This window comes from Brachycentrus maculatus, unplaced genomic scaffold (genome assembly GCF_059751285.1).
Source record: "Brachycentrus maculatus isolate JH-2025_06_01 unplaced genomic scaffold, ASM5975128v1 h1tg000107l, whole genome shotgun sequence".
NCBI lineage: Eukaryota > Metazoa > Arthropoda > Insecta > Trichoptera > Brachycentridae > Brachycentrus > Brachycentrus maculatus.
In genome coordinates, this window is record NW_028280860.1 from 791855 (window position 1) to 819647 (window position 27793).

At 34.5% G+C, this 27793-nt stretch overlaps 1 protein-coding gene across 3 annotated transcripts in view; it reads left to right on the forward strand.

Moving 5' to 3' along the window:
* LOC148310095 (lysosomal-trafficking regulator-like) overlaps positions 1–26564 on the forward strand; it is a 55444-nt gene extending 28880 nt beyond the window's left edge. For 2 of the 3 annotated variants that reach the window (XM_088259010.1, XM_088259011.1), the window contains exons 26-49: positions 379–476; positions 689–813; positions 1400–1525; positions 2690–2950; positions 3624–3758; positions 3845–4021; positions 5082–5289; positions 7374–7559; positions 7937–8005; positions 8129–8343; positions 10349–10551; positions 11528–11862; positions 12677–12848; positions 13795–14025; positions 15373–15634; positions 16296–16449; positions 16541–16681; positions 17268–17482; positions 19004–19159; positions 20484–20670; positions 23471–23607; positions 24233–24480; positions 25174–25659; positions 26116–26564. In XM_088259010.1, the coding sequence (XP_088115136.1) occupies positions 379–476; positions 689–813; positions 1400–1525; positions 2690–2950; positions 3624–3758; positions 3845–4021; positions 5082–5289; positions 7374–7559; positions 7937–8005; positions 8129–8343; positions 10349–10551; positions 11528–11862; positions 12677–12848; positions 13795–14025; positions 15373–15634; positions 16296–16449; positions 16541–16681; positions 17268–17482; positions 19004–19159; positions 20484–20670; positions 23471–23607; positions 24233–24480; positions 25174–25659; positions 26116–26251 (4663 nt within the window). In that variant the 3' untranslated portion in view covers positions 26252–26564. The remainder of the gene's footprint in view (positions 1–378; positions 477–688; positions 814–1399; positions 1526–2689; positions 2951–3623; positions 3759–3844; positions 4022–5081; positions 5290–7373; positions 7560–7936; positions 8006–8128; positions 8344–10348; positions 10552–11527; positions 11863–12676; positions 12849–13794; positions 14026–15372; positions 15635–16295; positions 16450–16540; positions 16682–17267; positions 17483–19003; positions 19160–20483; positions 20671–23470; positions 23608–24232; positions 24481–25173; positions 25660–26115) is intronic. The other variant, XM_088259012.1, reaches the window with a different exon arrangement.
* Positions 26565–27793: the final 1229 nt, after the last annotated feature.

The following is a 27793-nucleotide window of genomic DNA, read 5'->3' on the forward strand; positions in this document are numbered from 1 at the left end:
TTAGGTCCTTAAATAAATTTTTACCCACATTTGTAATTATAAAAGTGATGACAATACCGTTTGTTAATAATGCATTTGCAAGTAAAAATTCTGAATGTATGTAAATGATTATGATTTTTTTTGTATGATGTGAAATACATTCCATATACATATTTGTATTTTAATATTATTTGCAGATAGGGTATTTTTTGTAATAATTTTTTTTTTTAAATCTCAATTATGAAAAAATAATCAATGTTGAGGTTAAGGTATCGCACAGAAAATTATACTTTCACTCAGATTTACTACTCAAGAATTTGAAATATGTATTAATAATGTTACGTAACTATGAGTTTTTTGTTTGTTATTTATATTTTTTACCTTGTCTTATGTTCACAGAAAAAGACATCGCTCAAGAAGTGGAAAAATTTCTTCAATATTAGTATTGCCTGGAACAAGCAAAGATGCCGACGAAAAAAGTAGTAACTCTCCATGTGGTAAATAATTTGTTTTATCAGATTGTTATAGTAAATACAATTTTGTATTTAAAAAAATAATAATTAGATTTTCCACACCAATTGGACAGTATACATTTGATTATAAGGACTATATTATATTATTATTCTTCTTCTCTTTCTTTCAGTCTATTAATTTAATTGGTAGATTAATTTCCAAATATAAAATGATGACTTTTACATTTATTTTTCAGCCATAGACAACAGATCTGTAACTTCATCACCAAACTCGGGATTAACAAAGGATTACGTTGTTATTGAATCGGATGAGATCAACGTGGAACCAGTTCAGAATGATTCCATATCCATGTACCAACAGGTATAGTATTTTATTTATAACATTTAAATTTAGTAAAAATTTGTCTGTCCTGAGACCTTTTTGATTTTCCATTGTGACCAAAACTGGTTTCTTAGACCATAGTTAATTAACACACTTAGGACGGGAAAGGTATTTCTACCCGTTCGGTCGATTGGTGCTTAAGGATGGAAAGGGTATTTTTACTTTCGACGCCGGCCTCATGTCAAAGTCAGAAAAGAAGGAATTATCCAATGTTTTTATATAAATATTATGTATCTACCAATCTCTTTCTTAAAGTCTTAACTATATCTACACAATTATCGAATACCGTCGCCAGCGTTACGCAGGCCTAAAAAACACCCGTCCGTAGTGTGTTAAGTTGCATATGCATTTGCTAACTGCACTGCAATGATTCAGAATGATCTACTTTGTTAAGGTCTTAATATGTAGATAATTATCAAATACCCTTGCCAGCGGTCAGCTGGCGAAAAAAACACCCATCCGAAATGTGTTAATATTTTTGTTTATTTCTTTAAATTGGTCCGTTTATCCAATTTATGAGCTTTTACTATGTTGTTTCATGTTAAAATACATATTGATGTTGTAGTTACGCAGTCCTGTGCTGTTACATAATCTCCGAACCGGATCATCGAGAAGTTGGACAGTTTGTGAGGGCTTACTGTTGCTACTACGAGACACAATATGCATTATGCCCGACGCAATACTCAGTCAAGTAGGTTTTACCTATTTTATAATATACAAAATTGACATTTTTACATTTCAAGATTTTCTTTAATTAATACATTCAGGCACATTTTCACATAGGATTGACTTTTCACATAGGTACCGTAGAACGGGGCTACTTGATCTTTGATGTGTTACTTAAGCCCAGTACAAAAAAATATTTAGATCTGTATTTGATCTACAATAATGAACGTATTGACACGATTCATTGTTTCCCTGACAGGTGACACTTATTGTCACGATGCGTTCATTATTGTAGACCAAATACAGATTTAAATCTCTTTTTTGTACTGGGCTCAAGTAACACATCATCATTCAATTAGCCCCGTTCTACGGTATATATTTTTTTCAATTATCGAAAAAAAAAACAAGTTACATAATCAGAGTAATTTTTGATCTAAATATGTTTTACATAGGGACACAATATATTTTATTATTAAAAATTAAACCTATTGCAAGGCCACTGGTTTGAGACGAATTGATTTTACCCAATTAACTCAATTCAAGTCAGTGTAGAAGTCATTTTCCTTATTTTCTTTCTATACATAAATGCCAATGTTACCAGATTAAAAAGAGCTTCTTCCGGCAGCTTTTTTATTTGTCAACAAGGACCACCAATTAAACTTCAGTTTTTAGACGCGGTGTGTGGAAGGCAAAGTTATTAGGACATTGTCAGACTGTTTGATAATAACAATTATAGATCAAGAAATTCTGCAAAGTTAATGCCAACCCAGTAAAAGCCATACACATTTTCCGCCATGTAATTTCTCTAGTTTTCTATCATAATAACCGGTTTTCCGTACGAGTTTTTTTTGCTGACGGTTAAAGCTATCATTTCCTAAATAAGAGATGTAAATTCGACTGTTATAGTAGTCATAATTGTGAATATGTTATAAAAAATTATCGACATTTTGGATCCACTGTTGTTTGAATATACTGTTGTAAAATTATATAGTATAGAATTAAATAACAACTGTGTAGTTTTTCCACATGAATTTTATTTGACCATCAACCGGGTTTCGTCATAACCGACATCATCAGACTGGTTATTATATAGTAGTTTTTCTACTTTAGTACCCTAGTACTCTAATTATGTATACAGTGGTTTATGTACTTTAGTACTCTAATTATACAGTAGTTTTTCTTCATGCAGGTGTTCGGAGTGGTGCTTCATAGCGAGATGTTGCTTATACTGGGAAACCACAAGGAAGCATCGGTGAGAACGGGAGTGGTGAAAGTGATTTGTGCGCTAGTACAGAGGTGCTCCCCTGAGGACCTGAAACTTTTGGAGCAACGCTGCTATTTCTACCTGCTGGCAAACCAGATCTCCCAGTACCCGGCCTCGCACGACCTCGTGTCGGCGTGCGCTTCTCTGGTCACCGGTCGCAGGGCGCCTCTCGAGGATCAGCTAGAGGTAACGCGCTTGTACACTTTGAATTATTCATATTTAGCATTACCAAACTTTTGGACACTCACTGCAATATACGTTGAATTATTAAACCAAAGGGAGTAGGCGTTTTAATCTATTTATTTAAAATTTTCTTCTTATCATTCATCGTTCACTTTGTGTAATACCACTTTAAAACACACTACTTCGTGAAAGTGAATGATGAATGATAAGAAGAGTGTTTTACATATTACCATACCACAAAGTTAACAATGCTTTTAATATACAAAATATATTTATTTAAAATTCACTGTTTTTCAAATGCTGGATCGACTTTATTTATATCAAGATTATTATTGATATCTTCACATAGACAAAGAAGTTTATTGAGATCTATTAAGATAAGAATATAGTTAGTACTTAGACTTCCATATTCCTACCTCAATAGATTTCTTTATCTATGTTGAGATATCAATATAAATCATGATTCAAAATAATGTTGTAAATTTCCTACAATAATATTTGTGTTTTTATTTTTTACACAAATATTTCAATTTCATACTATTTCTGTGAGCCTAAGCGGCTCATTATTAGAAATAGGTATCAAATTGTGGTAGAGTGGGTTCGAACCGAGAAACTCTGACTTAAGAGTCCGCACACTAACCACGGAACCACAACCCGACACTCCTTCTCGTTCTAGGATGAGGCTTGGACTGAAGTAACAGAGAAAGAACTTCTGAAGACACCTCCTCTGTTGGCTGTTCTACCCTGTACTCTTCAAGACATCTCCTTGACCCACAATACTACACTCTTATTCAAGAAAATCATAGAAAAGGTTTGACCCCAAATTGTAAAAATGGACATTTGCATACTATTTAATATTTGCATTATTTCATTAATTTATTGTTTTCTTTTTCTTAGGCTAGTATCAGAATTCTCAATGAAATAGGAATTGTGGAAACAATACTGAAATGCTTACGAGAAGTCGGAGCAATCAAAGATAAGTCTTTCGATGGAAGAGAATTAATACTCGATGATTTAAGATTTATTTTAAATCAGATCGCTCTGAAAACCATTGTTTTCCAACACAACTTGCAGGTAAAGCATTGCTTACTTATTATTTGTCATTGCTTTTTAGAGCTTGTTCAAATTAAAAACAATACAGACTTAATATGCAGTTCTTTTTATAATTACATTTGCATAACATGATTATAAAATAATAATTTTAGTATGGAATATTTATGTCTGCCTCCGTAGTGTAATGGTCAGCACGCTCGGCTACCGTTCTGTAGGTCCCGGGTTCGATTCCCAGGGGGGTTCAAATAAATATAAGTGATTTTCCACTGTAATATTTATTCAATATTACCCTGGACTGGTACCTGAAGCGGAGGGCTGATCACCTTTCCTTCATGTGTAAAAACGATCAAGATAACACTGCGTTATATGACGCAGTGCCCTATGCACCATTTGGGTGCGGATAAGGGTTTTATTATTTTATTATTATATTTATGTACTACTATATCCGTTCGGTGGATTGATGCTTAGGGACGGGAAGGGTATTTTTACCTTCTGCGCCGGCCTCATTTCAAAGTCACAAAAGAAGGAATTACATATTCAATATGAATATTATGTACCAATCTCTTTGTTGAGGTCACAACTACATGTACATAATTATCAAATCTTGTCGCTAGCAGTCCCCAGGCGTAAAAATCACCCGTCCCAAGTGTTTTAATCCAACATTTTGAGTGTATCCAAATACTTGTTCACAAAATCTGGATTATCTCCAATTACAGGAGTTATTTTCATATTATTTTTTGACATCTCATCAAAGATGAAGAAGAATGTGGAAGTCTGGGGATTTACGGGGCTAACGACCGTCATAGGCTGGTTTAAGTGATCACTTTACACACGTGTAACGTTCACCAAGTCTACCCATTATTGACAACCACACTACTCAAATTCTTGGAAGTTCTATATATATTAACCAATTTAGAAACCTTGTTCTTGAATCACTAGAACTTCACTAGAGACATCTATTGGTGAGATGTAAAGATGTGAGATGTAAAGTGATCACTCAATCCACAACTACCATATTCTTCTTCATCTTTGATGAGATGTCAAAAAATAATATGTTTTAATCCAGACTATTTTTTTCCAGATGAGAATGGACATACATTATCTGCTTTGTTACTTGGAGTTAATGGAGCGTTCAGAGTTACACATTCCCTCGGACCAGTGCCACGTCGCCAGCGTCATGAGAGATACGCAATGTACTCTATTCGAGTCTGAATTTAATTTTCTCGAAGAAAGATTAAACGCTCTAACTTCAGTTGTCAATACGAGGAGTCCTAACTACTTCTCCCCAGGTAAATATAGCTTTATAACTGACACTAAATCATCACTTCCACTCTGAACATTATTTTACCCAAAACATTTGTTGATTTGATCATGTGTTTGAATGAGTCTATCTACAGTATCTACTCAATGAATTAGGGCCACCCATTATTTTTTTGAATACTCTGAAATCTTTTGGATTATTACATTTATTTTACATAAATACTTTAAGTTTTTTATTGACATCTAATATCATGTATATTACCTTCAATAATATGTAAAATATACCTGGATTATTTAAGCGTTTACAAAATTTTAAACCCTTTTTCTGAGAAAGGTCCCTAATTAGCACAGGTAGACAGATAGTTGAAAGTTCAAAAAAAAGCCCTATCTCATTTATTAGTGAAGTTTCTTGAATTCTGATTGTTGTTTTGTTCAGAGAGGTTATATAGTTATCGTGTCTTGTGAAAAAAACTTAATTTTTAATTTTAGTTCATAAAGTATAATTTTTTTTTGTAAACACAAGTGTTTTTTTTGAAAAGGACAAAATGGGAAAAAGTAAAGACATTTCTGAGGAAAAAAAGTCTAGTGTTATAGTGCTACTGAAATTAGGAATACTATCTAATAGAGAAATTTCAAAAAAAGAAAACGTTTCTCGTCAAACAGTGGACAAAATTTCAAAATCAATAAAAAATCAGTCACCCGCCACCAGCAATCAGCGAAAGAACTGTCGTAAGATTAGAAAAACAACACCGAGGACTGATCAAAAAATCGTTCAAAGTGCCTTAGAAAACCGAAGTGCATCAGCAAAAACATTAAAAATAAAATTGGAAGAAGAGGGTATAAATATATCGGTATCAACACTGAGGCGACGTCTTTACGAAGTAAATCTGAAATGCAGGCGCCCTGTAAAAGTACCAAAATTGACACCACGAATGAAAGCGGATCGATTAAAATGGGCCAGGCTACATCGAAATTACTCGGTAGATGATTGGAAAAAGGTATTTATTTAAATTGAATTTTCAACATATCATTTTAGTCAATAAACTTATATATTTGAATTAAACTTAAATTTTCATTATTTTTCAGGTCATCTTTAGTGATGAGTGCCGGTTAGAAGCCGTGACAGAGAGCCGTCGATTCGTCAGGAGAACACCAATGGAACGTTACAATGAGGCCTGTGTGGTTAAAGTTATCAAACACCCCCCTGCAACAATGATATGGTCATGTATTATTAACAATTTACCTGGGCCGTTGTTTTTCGTGGAAGGAACAATGAACCAAAATTCCTATAAGCAGGTCCTCGAACGAATTTTATTGCCCTTCTACCATACACTCGACCCAACAGAAGGTCCATACACCTTCATGCAGGATGGGGCACCTTGCCACCGGGCTAAATCAATAATAAAAATTTTGTCTAACAAAAATCTGCCTTTGCTCCCCTGGCCTGGAATTTCTCCGGACCTTAATCCTATAGAAAACGTATGGAGCATGTTAAAAAATAAGGTATACTCATTCCCAAATCCGACAGTAGACTGTCTAAAAAAAAAATTCAAAAAATTAGGTCAGAAGACGAAGAAATAAAAAACACGATAAAACAGTGCATTTTAAGTATGCCAAAAAGAATTGAGGCAGTTATTTCTGCCAAAGGTGGAAATAATAAATACTAACTATATTTATATGAAAATATATGCATAATTTAAGCGTAATAAAGTGTTCTTGTGTAAATAAAATTCAATGTTGTTTTATTCAAGGTTTTCTCTGAGTTATTCCTGTTTGAATTGAGAAATTGCGCGAAATTCTGCGTGGCCCTAATTCATTGAGTAGATACTGTATGTACATATATTGGAAAAAGTAAATGCTTTTTTTTTGGACTGCTTTTAAAGTTTTTTTCTGATCCGATTGGATTATTATTCAAGCATAATTTCTACAGGCTCAAAGAGTGCAAAAATTTGTAGTTATTAGTTATTAAAAATCCATTTTTCTTTATTAGAACCATAAATGTGTATGGCAAAACCTTTTGCAACTCTCAGACTTAAATTTAAAACCATTACCCCATTGTTTTCAGTAATTCAAAAGTGCTTGTAGTCAGTTGCATGATTTATTATGTGTTCAGTATTTACAGCACTGTCGGCAACATCGGGTGGCAGTGACAATGATTCCCTCGCCCTGCACTCGGAGACCACTTCTCCACTTCCCCCTTCTCAATACAGAGACTTTGGCAGAAAACTGTCCAGATCTGAGCTTCTCAATCGGCACGTCGCTTTACTCAACAGAGCTGCACAATTTCTTATGAATCGAGGTAATGTAATTGTTCATTTATTTTATCTCAAATTAAGGGCAGAAAAAATTTACAATTTTGATGATTAATCACTTAATGCTAGGGTTTTTTTTTTGTTGTAAAAAGTGTTTAAAACAACATTAGGTTTTTAAAGAAAATTTATTCAATGTTTATCCACTTTTAAAATAAAATATAACAATTTAAGCATATTTCATTTACGTCTACAATATTTTGTACTAATTTATTGTCAAAAAAGTAATTGAAAAATTCAAAATTGTGTGTTAATTTGTTTTCTACCAAGAATGCCAATATATCTTGCCGCAATATATCTTATATTAAAAAATGTTGTTTGCCTTAACTATTAAATTAAACTAATTGTTAAAATGATATTGTTACAGATTCAGATGCAGAGATGACTAAAATTGAAAGTAACATGATAGAAAGGATTTTCTTAACGCTCATAAGCAGTAGGTGTTATATATTTCAATACCTTTAAGCAGTTACATACTTACAAATTTTGTAAATTAGAGTGAAAAATATAATAAGAATCAGTTACATTTGAGTGTGAATGTATGTCTTTATTTTTTTAGTAATTTCCGGAACCAATCAAGGGCTGAAATCCAAGTGGTGGAATTCCATCAGCAATACTGACTGGCACCATGTGTTCTGCGACATGTTCAACTGGATTATATCACCCGCTACCAAACAACCACATCTCAAGTTAATGGTTGTTAAAGCGGCGCTCAATGCCCTGCCCATTGTGCATAAGGTCCTCACGCCTACTGATCCTGTCAACCAGAGAAAGGTATGGTTTTATCATTTTGACAGGAAATCAGATCTTATGTATTTTTATTCTAGTTTGTGGTCAGTGCCTTGTAAGGGTTCTGAGATTACTGCGAGCTGTAAAGATCTATTACGTCAGGTCACTGTTAGTTTAATCTCGCTATCCAACCTTAGGTCTTAAATGTACCTTCTAGTAAATATAAAGTATCAAGTTATATAAAGCGTGTATGGTCAACTGAATATTCTCCATCAATCAGAACCTAAAATCTGGCGGTGTCAAAAGTCTGCGTAATCAGAGGGCATGTATGACTAGATGTATGGATGTGAAGGAGGCGAGGAGTATATGTCAGGACAGAAGAGTAGCATTCCATTCTTTCTGCCTACCCGAGCAGCAGCGAGACTAATTTTTGGAATTTCTAAATTCAGTCACATTACCCCACTACTTCACAAACTCCACTGGTTACGCTTTCTCGAAAAGGTTGAGTATAAACTCTGCCTACTCATGTATAAATCAATACACAATATGGCTCCAGAGTATCTTAAGGAGCTGTGTATTCCAGATGAATTGGTTGATAGACGTCTCACGCTTCGATCGGCTACAACATCTGCAATGGGCAAAGTGATCTTACCAGCTCGCAACCAACGCACCAAATTTGGCAGCGTGCCTTTGCTGTTGCAGGCCCGACGGCGTGGAATGCTCTTCCACCAATGATTAGAAATAGTGAGAGTGAGATGATCTTTAGAAAAAGACTAAAAACACATTTATTTGCTAAATCATTTCCACGATAATATTTTCCCCAATTCATTCACAGTGAAGCGCCCTTGAGGTATTTTTTTTACGAAAATGGCGCTATATAAGTTATCCAAATTTATTATTATTATTTACCCCTGCGGAGAAATGGCGTGATGGTAGTAGCAGTAGTAGTATATTCTCTCAACCTTGTTGCTTCACCCAGGCCTATTTTCGTGAGGTGTTAATTGGGTGTATGGTGCCTTGTAATGGCTCTAGGTATAACCTTCTATACCTAGTTTACAGCCTTGGCCATATGTATTAGGCACCCCCTACATAATTGGTTTATGTCTTTAAATACTACCATTCTTGAATTTTTTCGGATTGTATCGTATTTTGATAGATTTTACCTACTAGGGTTTGAACCGCACATTGGGAGCATTTAATTTTTTTTTTAGCTATTTTGACCTGGGTTAACCCTTCTGAATTCAATAAATTATTTGACACCGCTCAGTTCACTCAAATCACGTTTTTCTTTCTTCATTTTAATATAAAATAATGAAGGCTTAAATGAAAAGTAATAAAAGAATTGTACTTCACTGATAAAAATAACTGGAGAGCAATGTTTCACATATAAAACTGACCCTTGAAATTAGTAAAAATAGTGTTTTTAAATAAACCACGCCCCTAACTGTCGTAGGTCGGGATAGCAGGTAATAAGTAGTTGGTAAAATCCATCAAAATACGATATAATCCGAAAAGATTGCAAGAATTCCAAGAGTCGCAGTATTTAAAGACATAAACCAATTGTGTAGGGGGTGCCTAATACATATGGCCACGGCTGTATCTTTAACCTTTCCCTCCCGGTGATGTATTTACTACAACTCGACTTTAAAAATGAGAATATCAATATAAAATATAATAGATACGGGCTCAGAATTTTTATATTCCTCCGTAATATAATTGTGTATCATATAAAAGTATTATAATACATATAAAGTTATTAATTCGCAGCGACGGAAATCAATCATTTGTGAAAAAATTGAGTATAAAATCACCAAAACAAAAACGTTTCCCAGTGTCTAAGTGCATGCCGTGCATTGCGTACACGTGTTTACAACATTTAGGAATTTTCACTTTTTTCCAGTTTTGAAATCAAATTTTCATATGGTATACAAAATACATATCACCGTTGCACACGGTAGTTTGTACCACCGTAAGGGAAAGATTAAATATGAATATGAAATAGTTTTGATAGAAAAACATCTAATATAATATCACCTACCTCACATTTCAGTTGGCAGTGTACCTGACATGTGCCATGGAGGGGGATGCGGAATCGCAGCGACTGTGCGTGGCAGTCGGGGCGCTGTTGGGGGCCGGCGGGGTGGGGGAAGCTCTGCAGCCGGACGCCGTGCGCGAGGAGGCGCGCCACCTCGCCACGCTGGACACAGAGCGCCGACAGAGGACTCTGGCACTGCTGTATGCCAACATTCAAAAGTAGGTTTACTAACATCAGTTCCTTAGCTGACCAAAACAGTCCAGACTACCAATAGCAATGTTGGCGGTCTGGATGGGAAATATTGTTTTAAAAGGATAAAAGTTGTACTCAATACTTAAACAGCCTAATAGAAAATACTACACCAGACTGCTGTAACAGAATTATGACTCGACACTAACATACTAACCCTCAAGAGTAGCAACACCCAATACCCACCTTTTAACATTATTCCATAACCGAGGAACTCAAAGGGTGTATGAGATCTTCTTCAAACCATCATCGGCACCCGATGGTGCATAAGGCACTGCATCATATTAACACAGTGTTATCTTGATGGCTACTTACATGAAAAGACAAAATGATCACTACTGCGCCTTAGGGAGCAGTCCAGGGAAATATTAAATAAATTTTTGAGTGTTAATCATTATTTTCACCCCCCCTGGTAATCAAACCCGGGACCTCCAGCACGGTAACTAAACACGCTAACCATTACACCACCAGGGCAGACGAAACTAACACGGTAACCCTTAACATCAGCAACACACAATACCATCCTTTCAACATTACTCAATAACCGAGGAACTCAAAAAGTGTATGTATGAGGTAGAAAAATTATTAATATGCTGTTATCCAAAAGTTTAAGTCTATTACTTTTATAATAGAGTTTTGTCCGCCTACGTAGTGTAATGGTCAGCACGCTCGGCTACCGTTCTGGAGGTCCCGGGTTCGATTCCCAGGGTGAATCAAATGAATATAAGTGATTTTTTCACTCTAATATTTATTCAATATTACCCTGGACTGGTACCTGAAGCGGAGGGCTGATCACCTTTCCTTTGTGTGTTAACGATCAAGATAACACTGTATTTGTATAATGCAGTGCCCTATGCACCATTGGGGTGCGGATAAGGGTTTGAATTTTGAAAATGAATTTATAATAAAGTACAAATTTTAGCTAAATAATACGTATTTTCTCAGGAGCGTCTTCACCAAAGACACTCTGGCGCTGAAGCTGACAGTGACCGCCATGTCCATAACCCGTCTGGTGGTGGACACGCAGAACGCCTCGCGCAAGGCCTTCCTGGAGCACCTGCGCCGGCAGCAGGGCGCGCTGGCGAGCGGCGCGGCGCGCTGGCGGGCCCTCGCGCAGCGCCTGGCGCACGAGCGCGCGCCGTGCCAGCGCCGCGACGCCCAGCCCGCCTCCTGGGAGCTGGACCCGGCCGAGGGGCCGGCGCGCGCCCGCGTGCGGCTGAGGAGGTGCCACCACGTCATAGGCGACAAGTTTGTGAGGGAGGGATTTCGGGACAAGTTGGGTGAGTGAAATATTTGTCTCATGTGGGAGAATTTTGGGTAATATTAACACTCGTCTTTATTTCCTAAATAAGAAATAGCATAAAAAATTGAGGGATTTCGGGACAAGTTAGGTGAGTGAAATATTTGGCTCATGTGGGAGATTTTTGGGTAATATTAACACTCGTCTTTATTTCTAAATAAGAAATAGCATAAAAAATTGAGGGATTTCGGGACAAGTTAGGTGAGTGAAATATTTGGTTCATGTGGGAGATTTTTGGGTAATATTAACACTTGTCTTTATTTCTAAAAAAGAAATAGCATTAAAAATTAAGGGATTTCGGGACAAGTTAGGTGAGTGAAATATTTGGCTCATGTGGGAGATTTTTGGGTAATATTAACACTCGTCTTTATTTCTAAATAAGAAATAGCATAAAAAATTGAGGGATTTCGGGACAAGTTAGGTGAGTGAAATATTTGGTTCATGTGGGAGATTTTTGGGTAAAATTAACACTTGTCTTTATTTCTAAATAAGAAATAGCATAAAAAATTGAGGGATTTCGGGACAAGTTAGGTGAGTGAAATATTTGGCTCATGTGGGAGATTTTTGGGTAATATTAACACTCGTCTGCATTTCTAAATGAGTATTATATTATTATATTATATTATTATAAATAATTTTTAAAATATATATTTCACTAGAAATTCAAAATTTGTAAGTACACTCAGTCCCCCCCATCATCATTGATTGATGTTACATTCATTTTGTAAAATTCCACATTATTATTTTAGTTTTTTAGGTGTAAATTTCTTGACAACTTGTATGTTCTATTGCAGAAAGCGCCAAGAAAAAGCAGCCCCTCGCATATTTATTAGAATGGCCAGACGAGCAAGTGCAGAGTGGCTTGCTGGAGAGACTTCACCTTAACGAGAGTGTCAGCTACATGACGCGGGCCATCTACGTCACCGTGAAGAGTGAGCAGCACGGTGAACTGTTACTCAGCGACAGGTAGGAACCAATTCACACTTAGGTCTTTTTTATAACTGATTATTTTAATCTTATTTTATCTAAGGCTAATGCCTGTAACAATATTAATAAAAAATATGTACAATGACAATAAAGAATACAATAATAAAAATCAATACCATCAGCGAGCAGCGAGAGAGTGAAACACAACATTAAAATTTATCTATTATAACATACAGACTTCAAGGTGGAAAACGATGTATTAAATAAATCTACACTTTCAAAAGCGTTGGCTAACATTTGAGTTATACTGTTGATGCATAGTTTTGGTAGCTTTAAATGCATATTGTATGTCAATTGGACCCCCAGTGATCCGGTCTCTGTTTAAATCGACGCTCCCTGTAATCCGAAATGCCTATAACATGTACATATATGCATATAAAATCTTACGATTTTGATTGTCTCCAATTTCAATGTGTTCAATTCTGGATGGAAAATATTTTATGACCTGAAATTTGTGCAATACCACTTATTGAGTTTTGTTTCATTACACACGACTAGTTGTTAAAAACCAATTGTTTTAACAATCACTTGTTTATGAAAACCACTGTAGTTTTCGAAACTAGTCATGTGTAATGACATTAAACTCATATTATTTTTTTATATCTCAACACAGATGAAGAAAAATATCGAAGCCTGGGCATTTACGGGGCTTTAAGTGATCACTTTACACACGTTTAACATTTACCAATTCTACCCATGATTGACAACCATTGGAGATAATCTAGATTTGTGAACAAGTATTTGGACACATTCAAAATGTTGTATTTAATATTTAAAACAATCAACATTTCATTCCACAAAGTTAATACCAAATCAATAGATAATTCAATTTGTAAAAAATTCACAGCCGAACGATTCCATAGAAAATAAAAATATATCCATCTTTATTGAGAAAGGATTGTAGTATAGATTGTTTCTACTCTAGGTGCATACATTTCCTTCCTGAGTCTGGCGGCGGTGACAGGGACGGAGACGGGTGCGGAGTGTTCTGGGCGCTGGACAGCGTGACCGGCGTGCACACGCGACGCTGGCAACTCTCCGAGCGGGCTGTTGAAGTCTTCCTGTCCTCGGGACACGCCCACCTCATAGCCTTTCACTCCTCGACCGACATGGACCACTTTCTCAAAGCACTCAATAACAGCCATCTGCCCAACAGGTATCATTCAACACCTTATCATGCCTTCTTCCATATTCTTTCATCTTTCAGCTATTTTTTTTATTAATAATTTCAATTGAAGTGTCATATTACAATAGATAAACATTTTAACCTATCTGAGGTATGGATAGACCTTAATGTCCAAACAAAATTAATCCTAATTAAACAGGGGTGTAATATTGTGTTCAAGCTTATTTAAAATTCAAGAAAATGTTCAATTCCCTTAAAAAAAATAAGACTACGATATCTATGGACTTCTTAACATAGTTTATTGTGTTTTTGCTTTAATTATCTGTAATACCGACATTTACAATTTAATTTCAATTTGAATCATATTCATAGTACCTTTAAAAACAATTATGGTTTAAAAACTTCTAAAACCCTTTTTTTCACATTTCGTCATTTGTATAGATCACAATAAAAAATTTATTGTGAATATTAATCAATTTTTTATTCATCTATAGCATAGGTCCCCAATAAGGATGGTACTGTCCTTCATTAGGTACTGGGAGGGTCTTCTGAAGGGCTGGAAAGTGGGCAATATATTTTTATTTCTCCCCACAGATTCCCAGGGCAATTTCCTTCCCCCAGAAATGAGAAATTTCAATTGAAAACGCAAAACTAAATAAAAGGTTGCAGGCCTGTTGTCTATGGTAGTGTGAAAAAAATTACTTATTAGCAGCACCTTCTGAGTAAGGACTAAAAATCTTGCTGAGCAATTGTTACGTCAATAATGATGGTTTTTTAATGTTACTTTTAAAATTAGAAGGAAGAAAAACAATGTCCAATTTGATTGGTTGAAAATGGGACCAATTGAGGATTATTACATAACTCTGACCAATGATGGAATCCATATCATGACCAATCAGAAAGTACATAACTTTATAATCAGATTGTTTTTCCTGACCAATCAGATGTTATTACTGATCACCAATCAGAATCAATGTTTCTGACCAATCAGATATCGGACCGCTGATATTTTTTTGTCAATTTGATGCTATATCAAGCAAAGAATATTTTTTAAATTAGTGTTAAAATAGACTCATCTCTTCTAGCTAGTTTAAATTGTGAGTTTTAATTTTGTAATACAATAGAAAAAGCAACAACAATTACAAAAAATAATTGTTTGTAACTTAAATGATGTTGGATAGAGCAAATATGGCTGTTTTTGATTCTGGAACTAGATAACCATTTTCTTTTTTAGTATCTTAATTTCTTTAAAAAAGTTTTCAATAGGATGCATATGCATAGAATAGGCATTCTTTAAACATGTATTATCGCTCATCCAAGATTATGTGAACTCTGTTGTGTATTTTATTCCATAGAAATTTTACTATGTTATTTTAGATATGAATCTGACACCCTGTCGGAGAGTGTGAATCTATGGAGAAACGGGGTGATAACCAACTGGGAATACCTCATGCTGCTGAACGGCTGGGCAGGGCGGACCTACAACGACCTCATGCAGTACCCCGTGTTCCCCTTCATCATCGCGGACTACGTCTCCGAGAAGCTGGACCTAGGAGTGCCCACTTCTTTCAGGGACCTGAGGAAGCCAATGGCAGTCCAGAACAAGAAAAATGAAACGCACTATATCAACAATTACAATGTGAGTTTGAATGTCCGTACCATATTATATGTAATATGTGTCCATACAACTATATACATAGTATTAATCAGTCTTAATAAAGAAGCGGTTAGCTTCGAAACCGGTAGACATAATAATCAAATTATAATAAAATATTCAATCTGATTTTAAAACAAAGTTTTATTTTAACTATTTAATTATATTTTTATAATAATAATAATAATAAAACCCTTATCCGCACCCCCATGATGCATAGGGCACTGCGTCATATAAACGCAGTGTTATCTTGATCGTTTACACATGAAGGAAAGGTGATCAGCCCTCCGCTTCAGGTACCAGTCCACGGTAATAATATCGAATAAATATTACAGTGAAAAAATCACTTATATTTATTTTACCCCCTTGGGAATCGAACCCGGGACCCCCAGAACGGTAGCCGAGCGTGCTGACCATTACACTATGGAGGCGGACAAGGACTATTTTTATAGGTTATTTATTTTATTCTGACACTCTCCTTATCATTCTTCGTTCATTTTGTGTAACATCACTTTAAAAATAAAAGTGGTATTACACAAAGTGAACGATGAATGATAAAGAGAGTGTTATATCACCATAGCACAAAGTTAACAATGGTTGGAGGTATAGTACTAAAAAAATATGATGCACATATAATTTCTTTCAGTATTTAAAGCAAGCCAGACAGGAAGGGTCGTGCCTTATATCCGGAGTTAACAAAGAACCATATCATTACGGATCACACTACTCCAATTCCGGTACAGTTCTACATTTCCTCGTGAGACTGCCACCATTCACCAAACTCTTCCTTACCTACCAAGGTTTGTACAAAAACTAATCCTATTGAATTTTTAAATATGTTCCATGATACCCCATCTCTCATTATAATAAAACCAATGTTTTTTCTTTTAGATAATAATTTTGATATACCTGACAGAACCTTCCACTCTCTGCAAACAACATGGCGTCTAACAAGTTGCGATTCTACTACTGATGTTAAAGAACTAATTCCTGAGTTCTTCTGCCTTCCTCATTTTCTATGCAACTCCGAAGGTAAGATCTGTCTCAAAAAGCAGTGCTGTTTTTTTATTATTTGTTTTTCTTGCTGCTTCCGATAAAACTTCATCAACATATAGGGAACCTTATACACAAGGATTGTTTAATTTTATGTTTATCCTCCAAACAAAGTCGGAGCTGAGATCGAAGCGTCAGGATTTCAAGTTATGCAAATGTCGATTTTGTTCATTTTTGATTTGGTTTACAGTAAATCATTTCTCTCTCTCTCTCTCTCTCTCTCTCTCACACACACACACCTCTTACATACTTCACACATGCTCATTCGCCCTCACATACATTCTCAAATTCATTTACTAGATCTTTTGTACTAATTTTTTTTTGTGTTTCTGTAGTTAATTATAATTGGCTTTATTTTATGTATATCCTTTCAATGTTTTTGTTTTATGTGTTGCTGTTGTTAACTCAAATTAATAAATAAAAAAAAATCCAATATCAAGTATTGTTCATGTAAATAACATTTAAATACAATGGAATGATTGATCAATGAGTGGTACGAACATAGGGCAAAATGTAGCAAAATCCTAAAATGCAATTTAATGTTTCTATTTTGCTCTTTATTCAGGGCTGGAGCTCGGAGTCAGGCAATGTGGAGTAGTCGTGAACGATGTGGAGCTTCCGCCATGGGCCAAGAACGCCCGCCTGTTTATTCTCATCAATCGCCAGGCCCTGGAGAGTGCCTACGCCAGAGAGAATCTGCCTCTTTGGATAGATTTGGTGTTTGGATATAAACAGACCGGGCAAGCAGCTGTTGATGCAGTCAATGTTTTCCATCCTGCAGTGAGTATGAGAAGCTTGGATAATTAAATTGTTGCACTTTCCGCCCTATGTCTCATATTTTTGATCATTTGCGGTCTGCATAAGACAAAATTACATTGCACTATGTTGAACATCAGCCACTAGCCACTCTGTCCCATAATATATATAGTATTCTATGACTCATATTTTTTCTGACCGCCATATATAGTATAGTAGTGGAATATGAAAGGGAGATTAATATTTAAAAAAAATGTAATGTTCAAGAAACCAAAAGATGATAGAATCAAATATAATTTATGAATTAATTTTTAAATCAAACACAGATTTTTTGAGTCTATTAAGTTGTGTTTTATTAAAAACACAAAAAAATAATATTGTGACTATTGTTTCGCCTAGTTATGGCATTTTCAAACGAATGTGAAGATTAAATGGACTGACGATCCTTATGTAGTTATACAATTCTAGGTACTTAAGTGATAGTTTTAACATGTGCAGCAATAATTAATGGGAGACAACAATAATTAATGGGGGATGTAGGTTCGTACACTTATTTTTATTTTCTGGGAAGGGAAGAATCTATTGACATGGCAATTTGTGAGAGATTAATGTTTTTGAACCAAATTCAGTTGTTGGTAATATTATTTTTAGTAGATATAATTGTACTAAAAATTATTAGTTTATCAATAACGCATCATGCAAGCGTTTACATAGAGAGAGATGATGTACAATAACAGTATTTAAATATGTTTAGCAGTGGTGAAGATATAACGTTGGTTTGTTCATTAATAATTTTAAAATTAGGATTGTTTAAATACTTGTTAATTTCTAATTGCTTTAATATATTCATTTTTCCACCTTTGCTCTCAATATGTAATGGAATTGGTTTATTTGAGAGATTAATTTAGAGAGAGTAATTAGAAATTAATTAATTTAAACGATCCAAATTTTAACCAACCAACCTTATATCTTCACCATTGCAAAACATATTTAAATAGACTGTTATTGTACATCATCTCTCTCTATGTAAACGCTTGCATGATGCGTTATTGATAAACTAATAATTTGCAATACAATTATATCTACATATATAAATTCTTAAAAATAATATTACCAACAATTGTATTTGGTTAAAAAACATTAATCTCTCACAAATTGCCATGTCAATAGATTCTTCTTTTCCCAGGAAATAAATATAAGTGTATGAACCTACATCCCCCATTAATTATTGTTGTCTCCCATAAATTATTGCTGCACATGTTAAAACTATCACTTAAGTACATAGAATTGTATAGCTACATAAGGACAATCAGTCCATTTAATCTTCACATTCGTTTTAAAATGCCATAACTAAGCGAAACAATTGTCACAATATTAATTTTTATGTGTTTTTTATAAAATACAACTTAGTAGACTGAAAAAATCTGTGTTTGACTTAAAAATGAATTCATAAATTAATATGGAGTTCTAAAAATTAAACGCCAAATCAATAAATCAAATTTAATTACTATTTCTAATAGCTATGTTCATTTTAATTTCTTTTAGACTTATTATGGTTTCGACATGGGCATAATAAAAGATGACCTGGAAAGACAAGCATGGGAGACGATGGTCCGAACTTACGGACAGACACCAAGGCAGCTGCTGAAGCAGCCTCATCCTCACTCTATAACGGACTTGCAACATATTCCCGAACCTTCCGTGAGTTCCTATATTATAATCATTTAATATTATAAGTTCACTGATATCACACACACAACCTTATATGAAAATAGTTTGGCTTCTGTCATAGTGGACAGAGTCTCTTCACTTCCGCTACACCCCAGCGGCAGTGTCCACCAAAGATGTACATATTACGTCACCCTTCTCATTCAACATGTACACAGAACAATAATGAAGCTAGCCCAAAAGAACTGGACAGATGGTATACTCATTGGTGGGAAGAGTATCTTCAACCTCTGATACTCTTATGACAAAACATTACTGGCAACTAGTGAACATCATACGTATTTAAGAATTGCTGCAAAGAATCAATCTGGAGCTTGGGTTCTCAATATGGGCGATAATGCCCCCTTGTGGGCGTTTGAGACTTTCAGGAGGGGAATGTACAGTGTACTTATAGTGTTATTACACATTTGAATATAATTATGTCAATAGCTGTTCAGATTCGTGACAGATGAGTAAAAAGATTGGAGGCAGGGCACTAGAAAAATAATATTCTCAAAGTGGACGGTGGGCAAAATAAGATTGAGAACCTATGATCTAAAGTGTAGTATGAGAATTAACAAACAAACAAAAAAGATGATTGTTGACTGTAGCTGCAACAATGCTTTGAAAACACCTGAGTTTGGATACTCTTGGTCCCCCAAAATCTAGGTAGACATTTATTAATAAATCTAAATATTAATAAATCTTTTGTCTTCTGCTCCACATACTGTTGTAATATATACAAGTGACAAAAATGTAAGCTTGGAATTTGAATAAATAAAACTAATGATTAAAATAATGTCGAATAACATCCGACATGGGACCTAAGAGCAAAAAATCTAAGTCGAATGAGATTCGACATTGGACCAGTAAGGGTTAAGTCACACAATCACACGTTTGTCTGAGATCACTAACCGTTTTAATAACAAACAAACGTTTTAAACATTCAAATTTTGGCGAGAAAATAATCACCAAACAACTTGAAACAAGACTACCTTAACACTGCTCAGGTAAGTCAATAAAAAAAAATACATAAATATATTTGGCTCGGGCAAATCAATACCACCAAGTTAGAATACGATTTGTCCGAGCAGCACTCAGACTCATCAATACAACACCAACTCCTTGCGCGAGTCACGCTCGGGATAAACTGACAACTGGTTAATAAAAAATAGTAGCAAGGGTTAGAGGCACTCTGGTTTGGGCTAGAGGCACTCTGGTTTGTGAACCTGCTCAAGCTCATGAAAGTTAGACAAGCTGCTGCTGTCGAATCAACCAACGAATCGATGTTTATTTTAAGTGGCCGTGTTTCTTTCAGCTGGAGGTTCTGAGCAGCGTGCGGGGTCTGCGCTGGGGCAGCTACTGCGGCTCCCCGCAGGAGGCGCCCGCCGCCGTGGTGTGGAGCCGCCTCTACCAGCCCCCGCCGCATCGCCTCGTGCCGCTCCTCACGGGGGAGGTGCTCGGGGTACCTGCCTGCACCACGCTGCTCATCACATACTCTAAAAGTAATGACGACTCCTTTAAATTACTTTTAGGCTTTCTTAAGGCTTTTTTTTTACATTTAAATTTTGATTATATTTTTCACAACATCATGGATTAACTAAAAATTTACTAGTATTACGAATACAAATGTAATCGCAATCAATTCACGCAATATAACTGATATGTAGCTGATTTTAGTTTCCCTCAACTGTTTGTTTTGCCAAAATGAAATATTTTATTTTGATTTTAAATGTAATTTTTGTAAGAATTTAATATCTATTTTTTTTTGCTTTTAAGTCCCATGTCGGATGTTATTCAACATTTTTTTCATCAAAAGTATTATTTATTTAAATTCCAAGCTTACATTTTTGTCACTCACATCTATTACAACAGTATGTGGAGCAGAGTACAAAAGATTTTATTCCAATTGGAATGTAACTGACTACCTTGATTTTTTTTTAATTTTGGGGGACCGTAAAGGGTTGAAGTATAAACACGGATACAGCATCTTGTGCATACTCCTTTGGGACTAATTTTGTTTATGTTTAACGATCCCACCTATATTCCTTATACAGTATCTACTCAATGAATTAGGGCCACCCATTATTTTTTTGAATACTCTGAAATCTTTTGGATTATTATATTTATTTTACATAAATACTTTAAGTTTTCTATTGACATCTAATATCATGTATATTACCTTCAATAATATGTAAAATATACCTGGATTATTTAAGCCTTTACAAAATTTCAAACCCTTTTTCTGAGAAAGGTCCCTAATTAGCACAGGTAGACAGATAGTTGAAAGTTCAAAAAATAGTCCTATCTCATTTATTAGTGAAGTTTCTTGAGTTCTGGTTGTTGTTTTGTTCAGAGAGGTTATGTAGTTATCGTGTCTTGTGAAAAAAACTTAATTTTTAATTTTAGTTCATAAAGTATAAATTTTTTTTGTAAACACAAGTGTTTTTTTTGAAAAGGACAAAATGGGAAAAAGTAAAGACATTTCTGAGGAAAAAAAGTCCAGTGTTATAGTGCTACTGAAATTAAGAATACTATCTAATAGAGAAATTTCAAAAAAAGAAAACGTTTCTCGTCAAACAGTGGACAGAATTTCAAAATCAATAAAAAATCAGTCACCCGCCACCAGCAATCGACGAAAGAACTGTCGTAGGATTAGAAAAACAACACCGAGGACTGATCGAAAAATCGTTCAAAGTGCCTTAGAAAACCGTAGTGCATCAGCAAAAACATTAAAAATAAAATTGGAAGAAGAGGGTATAAATATATCGGTATCAACACAGGCGACGTCTTTACGAAGTAAATCTGAAATGCAGGCGCCCTGTAAAAGTACCAAAATTGACACCACGAATGAAAGCGGATCGATTAAAATGGGCCAGGCTACATCGAAATTACTCGGTAGATGATTGGAAAAAGGTATTTATTTAAATTGAATTTTCAACATATCATTTTACTAAATAAACTTATATATTTGAATTAAACATAAATTTTCATTATTTTTCAGGTCATCTTTAGTGATGAGTGCCGGTTAGAAGCCGTGACAGAGAGCCGTCGATTCGTCAGGAGAACACCAATGGAACGTTACAATGAGGCATGTGTGGTAAAAGTTATCAAACACCCCCCTGCAACAATGATATGGTCATGTATTATTAACAATTTACCTGGGCCGTTGTTTTTCGTGGAAGGAACAATGAAACAAAATTCCTATAAGCAGGTCCTCGAACGAATTTCATTGCCCTTCTACCATACACTCGACCCAACAGAAGGTCCATACACCTTCATGCAGGATGGGGCACCTTGCCACCGGGCTAAATTAATAATAAAATTTTTGTCTACTAAAAATCTGCCTTTGCTCCCCTGGCCTGGAAATTCTCCGGACCTTGATCCTATAGAAAACGTATGGAGCATGTTAAAAAATAAGGTATACTCATTTCCAAATCCGACAGTAGACTGTCTAAAAAAAAATATTCAAAAAATTTGGTCAGAAGACGAAGAAATAAAAAACATGATAAAACAGTGCATTTTAAGTATGCCAAAAAGAATTGAGGCAGTTATTTCTGCCAAAGGTGGAAATACTAAATACTAACTATATTTATATGAAAATATATGCATAATTTAAGCGTAATAAAGTGTTCATGTGTAAATAAAATTCAATGTTGTTTTATTCAAGGTTTTCTCTGAGTTATTCCTGTTTGAATTGAGAAATTGCGCGAAATTCTGCGTGGCCCTAATTCATTGAGTAGATACTGTAAGTCCCACCCATATTCCTTAAGAGATTTTTTCAATAAGTGACAAGTCTATCTGCATATCTGTATAGACAGCTTAAAAAAAAATTTTTTTTTGGACAGATATAGAATTTTTTTATGGACAGATAAAAAGTAACAATTTAACATCAAAGAGAGTATTTATTCTAATTTCGCTCTTACATGTATATAAATATCAACAAATTATACTCATAGAACCCATAAAATACTTTACATTGTTTATCTGGGAATATTTGTTTGTTCGGAGATATTTCTGGGAATCCTAATAGCTTTGCCATATCGCAAATTTAAATGTATTATTTGAAACCAAATTTCACAAAATTATTATGCCTGACTATACATACGTAATACAATATAGACACGCTTGGAAAAATCGTATTGTACTCTTGTGTTTAATCAAAGCAGTACTAAATCTAATTGCCTTTGAGATTTGGTGCTAAAAATATTCTCGTCACTCTTATTTTTCTTCTATTTTCACATTTAAAATTCCTTAGAATTATGTTGCTATTTATATTTTATAGTAATAATGTGGAATGATTAGGTCTCACTATGTTTGGAAACAACATGATTGGAACTATAGGAGTAGTGACTTGGGGCCACTCAGATGGAATCATAAGAATCAAACAACGCAAGGAAATACCACCGGAGCCCCTTTTCCAAATACACAACATTGATCAGGTAAATACTAAAATTGTATACATATCCATTCTTCATTTCTATTTTATTGTGGTAATGCTTCTTCTTTTATGTACATACTTATTTTTGTGTGTGGACTAAATAAAATCAATACTTTATATATTTTTTTAATGATTCTCACTTTTTCAAATGCAGATGTAGTTTATGTTTTTTGATGATACATTCACTAATTACGGGCACCAACAAAACCCACACAGCTCAGGCTGTGAGTTGATTCACAAACCCACTTGTACTGATATTTCTAGTTACAAATTTGAAATGAATAGTATTTTTTATTTAAATATATTTTTTGAATTTGAGATTATCGAAAGTATTGTATGAAAATATTGTGATATGTTTTTTTAATCATGGTACAAATTAAACGGCAGCGAGGGTGATTCTTCTCTTGGTTATCCAGAGATTGATAATGTGTCAGGGCCAGCTTGCGGGATTCCAGGGGCAAGCAAAGTGAAGCAGAGGGAAATTCATGTTCATCTTCAGGACCTTCAACCTGAATATGAGTAGAGCTGACCTCGACAGTTTGCAAAGGCGATAAGTTGGGATGGAGCCAGGAAAAACAAGTATTAATTAAATTTAGTATTTGTTTTTTAAATATTTTTCTTTCCAGCTTTGTGTGGTGTCCCACAGCGTGGAGAGCAGAATGGGCGGGCTGTGGCTCGGCCTGCAGTCGGGTCGGATCGTGGTGCTCCCGCCGGCCCCCGTGAACTCTGCCCCCCCTGCGCTCACCTTCTCCCGCCGCCCTCTCATCCTCCTCGGGCACGCAGCCCCCATCGTGGCCATACACGTCTGCGCCGCCTTCGGAGTGGCGGTCAGCGCCAGCCAGGATGGGATCGTCATCGTGTGGGACATTCACAGGTGGGCATCTCTTTAAAAAGGCTCCAATGGAAGAAATTACATCTTTTATCCGCAACCGAATGAGATTTTGTACATTGTTTTGGACATCTCAACATAGACAAAGAAGTATATGCAATTCTGGGCATTTACAGGGCTTATGACCATCATAGAAAGTTAAAGTGATCACTTTACACACGTGCAACATTCACCAATTCTACCCATGATTGACAACCACCCTACTCAAATTCTAGAAACTTCTAGATATATTGAACAAACTCAAAATGCAGTTTGTGAGAGTCCACTAGAGACATCTATGGTGGGATGAGGAAAGCTTTTATTGGGCAGAGACTCTTTCATTTGCATGTGAGGTTCGAATCCATTCACATACTTGAGAAACACTTGAAAACATCATTTTGAATTTTATTTTAGCTTATAATGTTACCAGTTCCTTTATGTTTATGTATTTAGAGAAAGGAAAATAATTCTTCTTATTGCTAGTGAAATTATGTATGAGTTATAGCTTAGGAATTTTAATACATGTTCATTAAATTTTTTACATAGAGTTTTATTGAGCAATTAATATTATGTCATGTGTTTTAAAAGATGAGTTTTTATTTAAAATATTTATTTAATCTTGTTTCTCTCAGAATTATGATTTTAATTCTTTTCTGAATGCTTTAACTAATTTTCATATTAATTTTGCTTTTTTTCCAGTTTTACGTACATCAGAACCATTCCCAAAAATGTACACCCACTTTCGCATGTGTGCATAAGTGACACCCTTTCCGACATTGTCACCGTGCATCAAATTATTGGCACCAGATCACTTCAGAGTAACTTGAGTATTGAAAAAAGTAAAGAAGATGCCGGAAAGGCTGTTAAATCAACTACCGACGATAGTGAAGCGTCTCAAGTTTCAGAAAAGGATAGAAAGAAAGTGCAAACAATGAAATCCAAGAATATGCCACTCTTAAAATTTAAATCTAAACTGAGAGTGCACACTGTGAACGGGGTCTTTGTGGCAGAGATGAAGATTCCCGAGAAGGTGACTTGCGTGTGTTATTCCAATGCACCTGAAGGGGTGAGCGTCAATGCTATAGTTGTTGGATTACACACAGGAGCGATAAGGCTCTTTTCTTCGTGGGATTTGAAGCCGATAGCTCATCTTGTGCCGTCCAATTATACCCATCCATTAGTCAGGTAAATATTCATGTTGATTATTTTGTTAAAGGTCGTTAATTTAAAATTGAAGGGAAAAAATATCAGTTTTCCACTAAAATGATAACTGATCCATGGCAATGTTTAGAAAGAAATTCATACTTTTGGTTGATAAAATAATGAAAACTTCTAATGAGATTAACAATTTCAATTCATGTGAAAGAAAAAAAAATGTTCTTGAGCTTTTTATATTTTTTTTATGCTCTTACTAGCATTTTTTTTTTTAAATCTTTTGTGTGAAAACATCATTGGAGAAGTCAGATTGTTTTTGATGTTCAAAGTAATTATTGTTTTATTTAGTAAAGTTTCACCTGGGGATCTGAAAGACTAATCTTGTTCGGGCATTACGGTTGTTCATACTTTTTGTGAGGACAATATTTGTATTTATTTATTTAAGCACATTTAGAATTGTATGTACATTCTTAACGTTTTTTCCAGTATATCCTACAGTCACGACTCTCACCACCTGTATGCAGCGGGAGCCGATGGCTGTATCATGGTTTGGGAAGGAAATAGTGTAGCCGGGAAGGTTCCCAATTTCCGACTCCTGACTTCTCTATCTATCTTCCAATAAACATATATTCACCATTAATTCTTCATTTTCAAATATTTTAAATATCTTAAATATTCTTAAATATTCTCATTTTCTTGTTTTGTCTTTTTAACCAATGCTTTTAACGAGTTTAGTATCATTTTTAATAATAATAATGAATTGTTGCGTTTCTATTAATTTTGCCTTATGTAATAAATAAAATATAATTTTCTTCTGTAGTACACCCCCTGACTAAAACATAACAACAAAAAATATAACGGATACCTTTAAGTATTTTACCAATTAGTATCACATGAATGATGCCAGGTTTAGTACATACAATTAAAAAAAAAAAGAATTAGACCTTTTTCTATGAAACGAAGAGTAAGCACACCTTTTTTGACACTTTGTACTATCCTTTTCACTCATGTCTTCAGACGCTCACTCTTTCGCACAAAATATCACTCTCAGGGCACTAATAATGTGGTAAAATACATTGGCTTAAAGGTACTCATTTTCGTGGCAGCTTGTTTTATTGTACCTTTTTTGTTTGTTCTTTATGGTCTAATCGGGTTTTGAACTAATTTTTGTCTCTAGAGAGAATGTGATAAAAATCTATAGATTACTCTGTGTTTCATCTATGGAATTTGATAATTTATATTTCACCCCACTTCTGATATTCACATATATATTTTATTAGAAGTTTTTAAAAATGTTTTGATTGAAAAGTAGGTTATTAAAAATAAGAACGTTGTTATGCATAAGTGCCTAGTATTAAGATTTATGAAACATTTAATTTTGGAGAACTACATACATCAACATGCCCACAAAGTGATATGTATAATGTTTTATTATTTATTTATAGGCGTCACGTCACTGTCATAATCTGTAAATTTTATTTGTGTCATTTTATTTTTTCTACTTTTATTATTTAACTGTGCATGTAATTTACTTACCACATGAGATGACTTTGTAAAAAATAAATAATGTAAAAAAAGTGCCATTTTTTTTAAATTATCTCTTACTGCAAATTGTTTTCATTCATTACAAAATGAATTACAAACAGTTTAAACTTTATATGAATCCTCACTTTTCGAATAATAATAATAATAATAATAATAATACATTTGTTTTGATTGCCATGAAGTTTTTTTTAAACGGTTACTTAAAAACACTAAGTTTTTAAGTAAACTGTTTGTACTGTAATTTCACAAAACTTTGGTCCTAAACCTCAAATGTAGTCCAAACAGGAAAAAAAAGTAATATCTTTAACAAGAGTGATACATTGTGGTGATATAACTATACAAAGTGCTTTATCAACTTTTTGATAGAAATATTCAATAAACCGTAGTGTTTTTGTCCAAACTTTATGTATAAAATTTAAATTTACCTACATACATACCACATATGGGTTAACAAAGGTGTTAAATTTATTTTCTGATTCGTCCGCATGTAATATAAAATAAGTAATATTCTTAATATTATTAATAATTAAAGCATTTACTTTGTGGTTAGTCATTTTTACTTGTTTATTTTTTTACAAAAATGTTAATAATATTAGTATATAACCACTCACCGAGATTT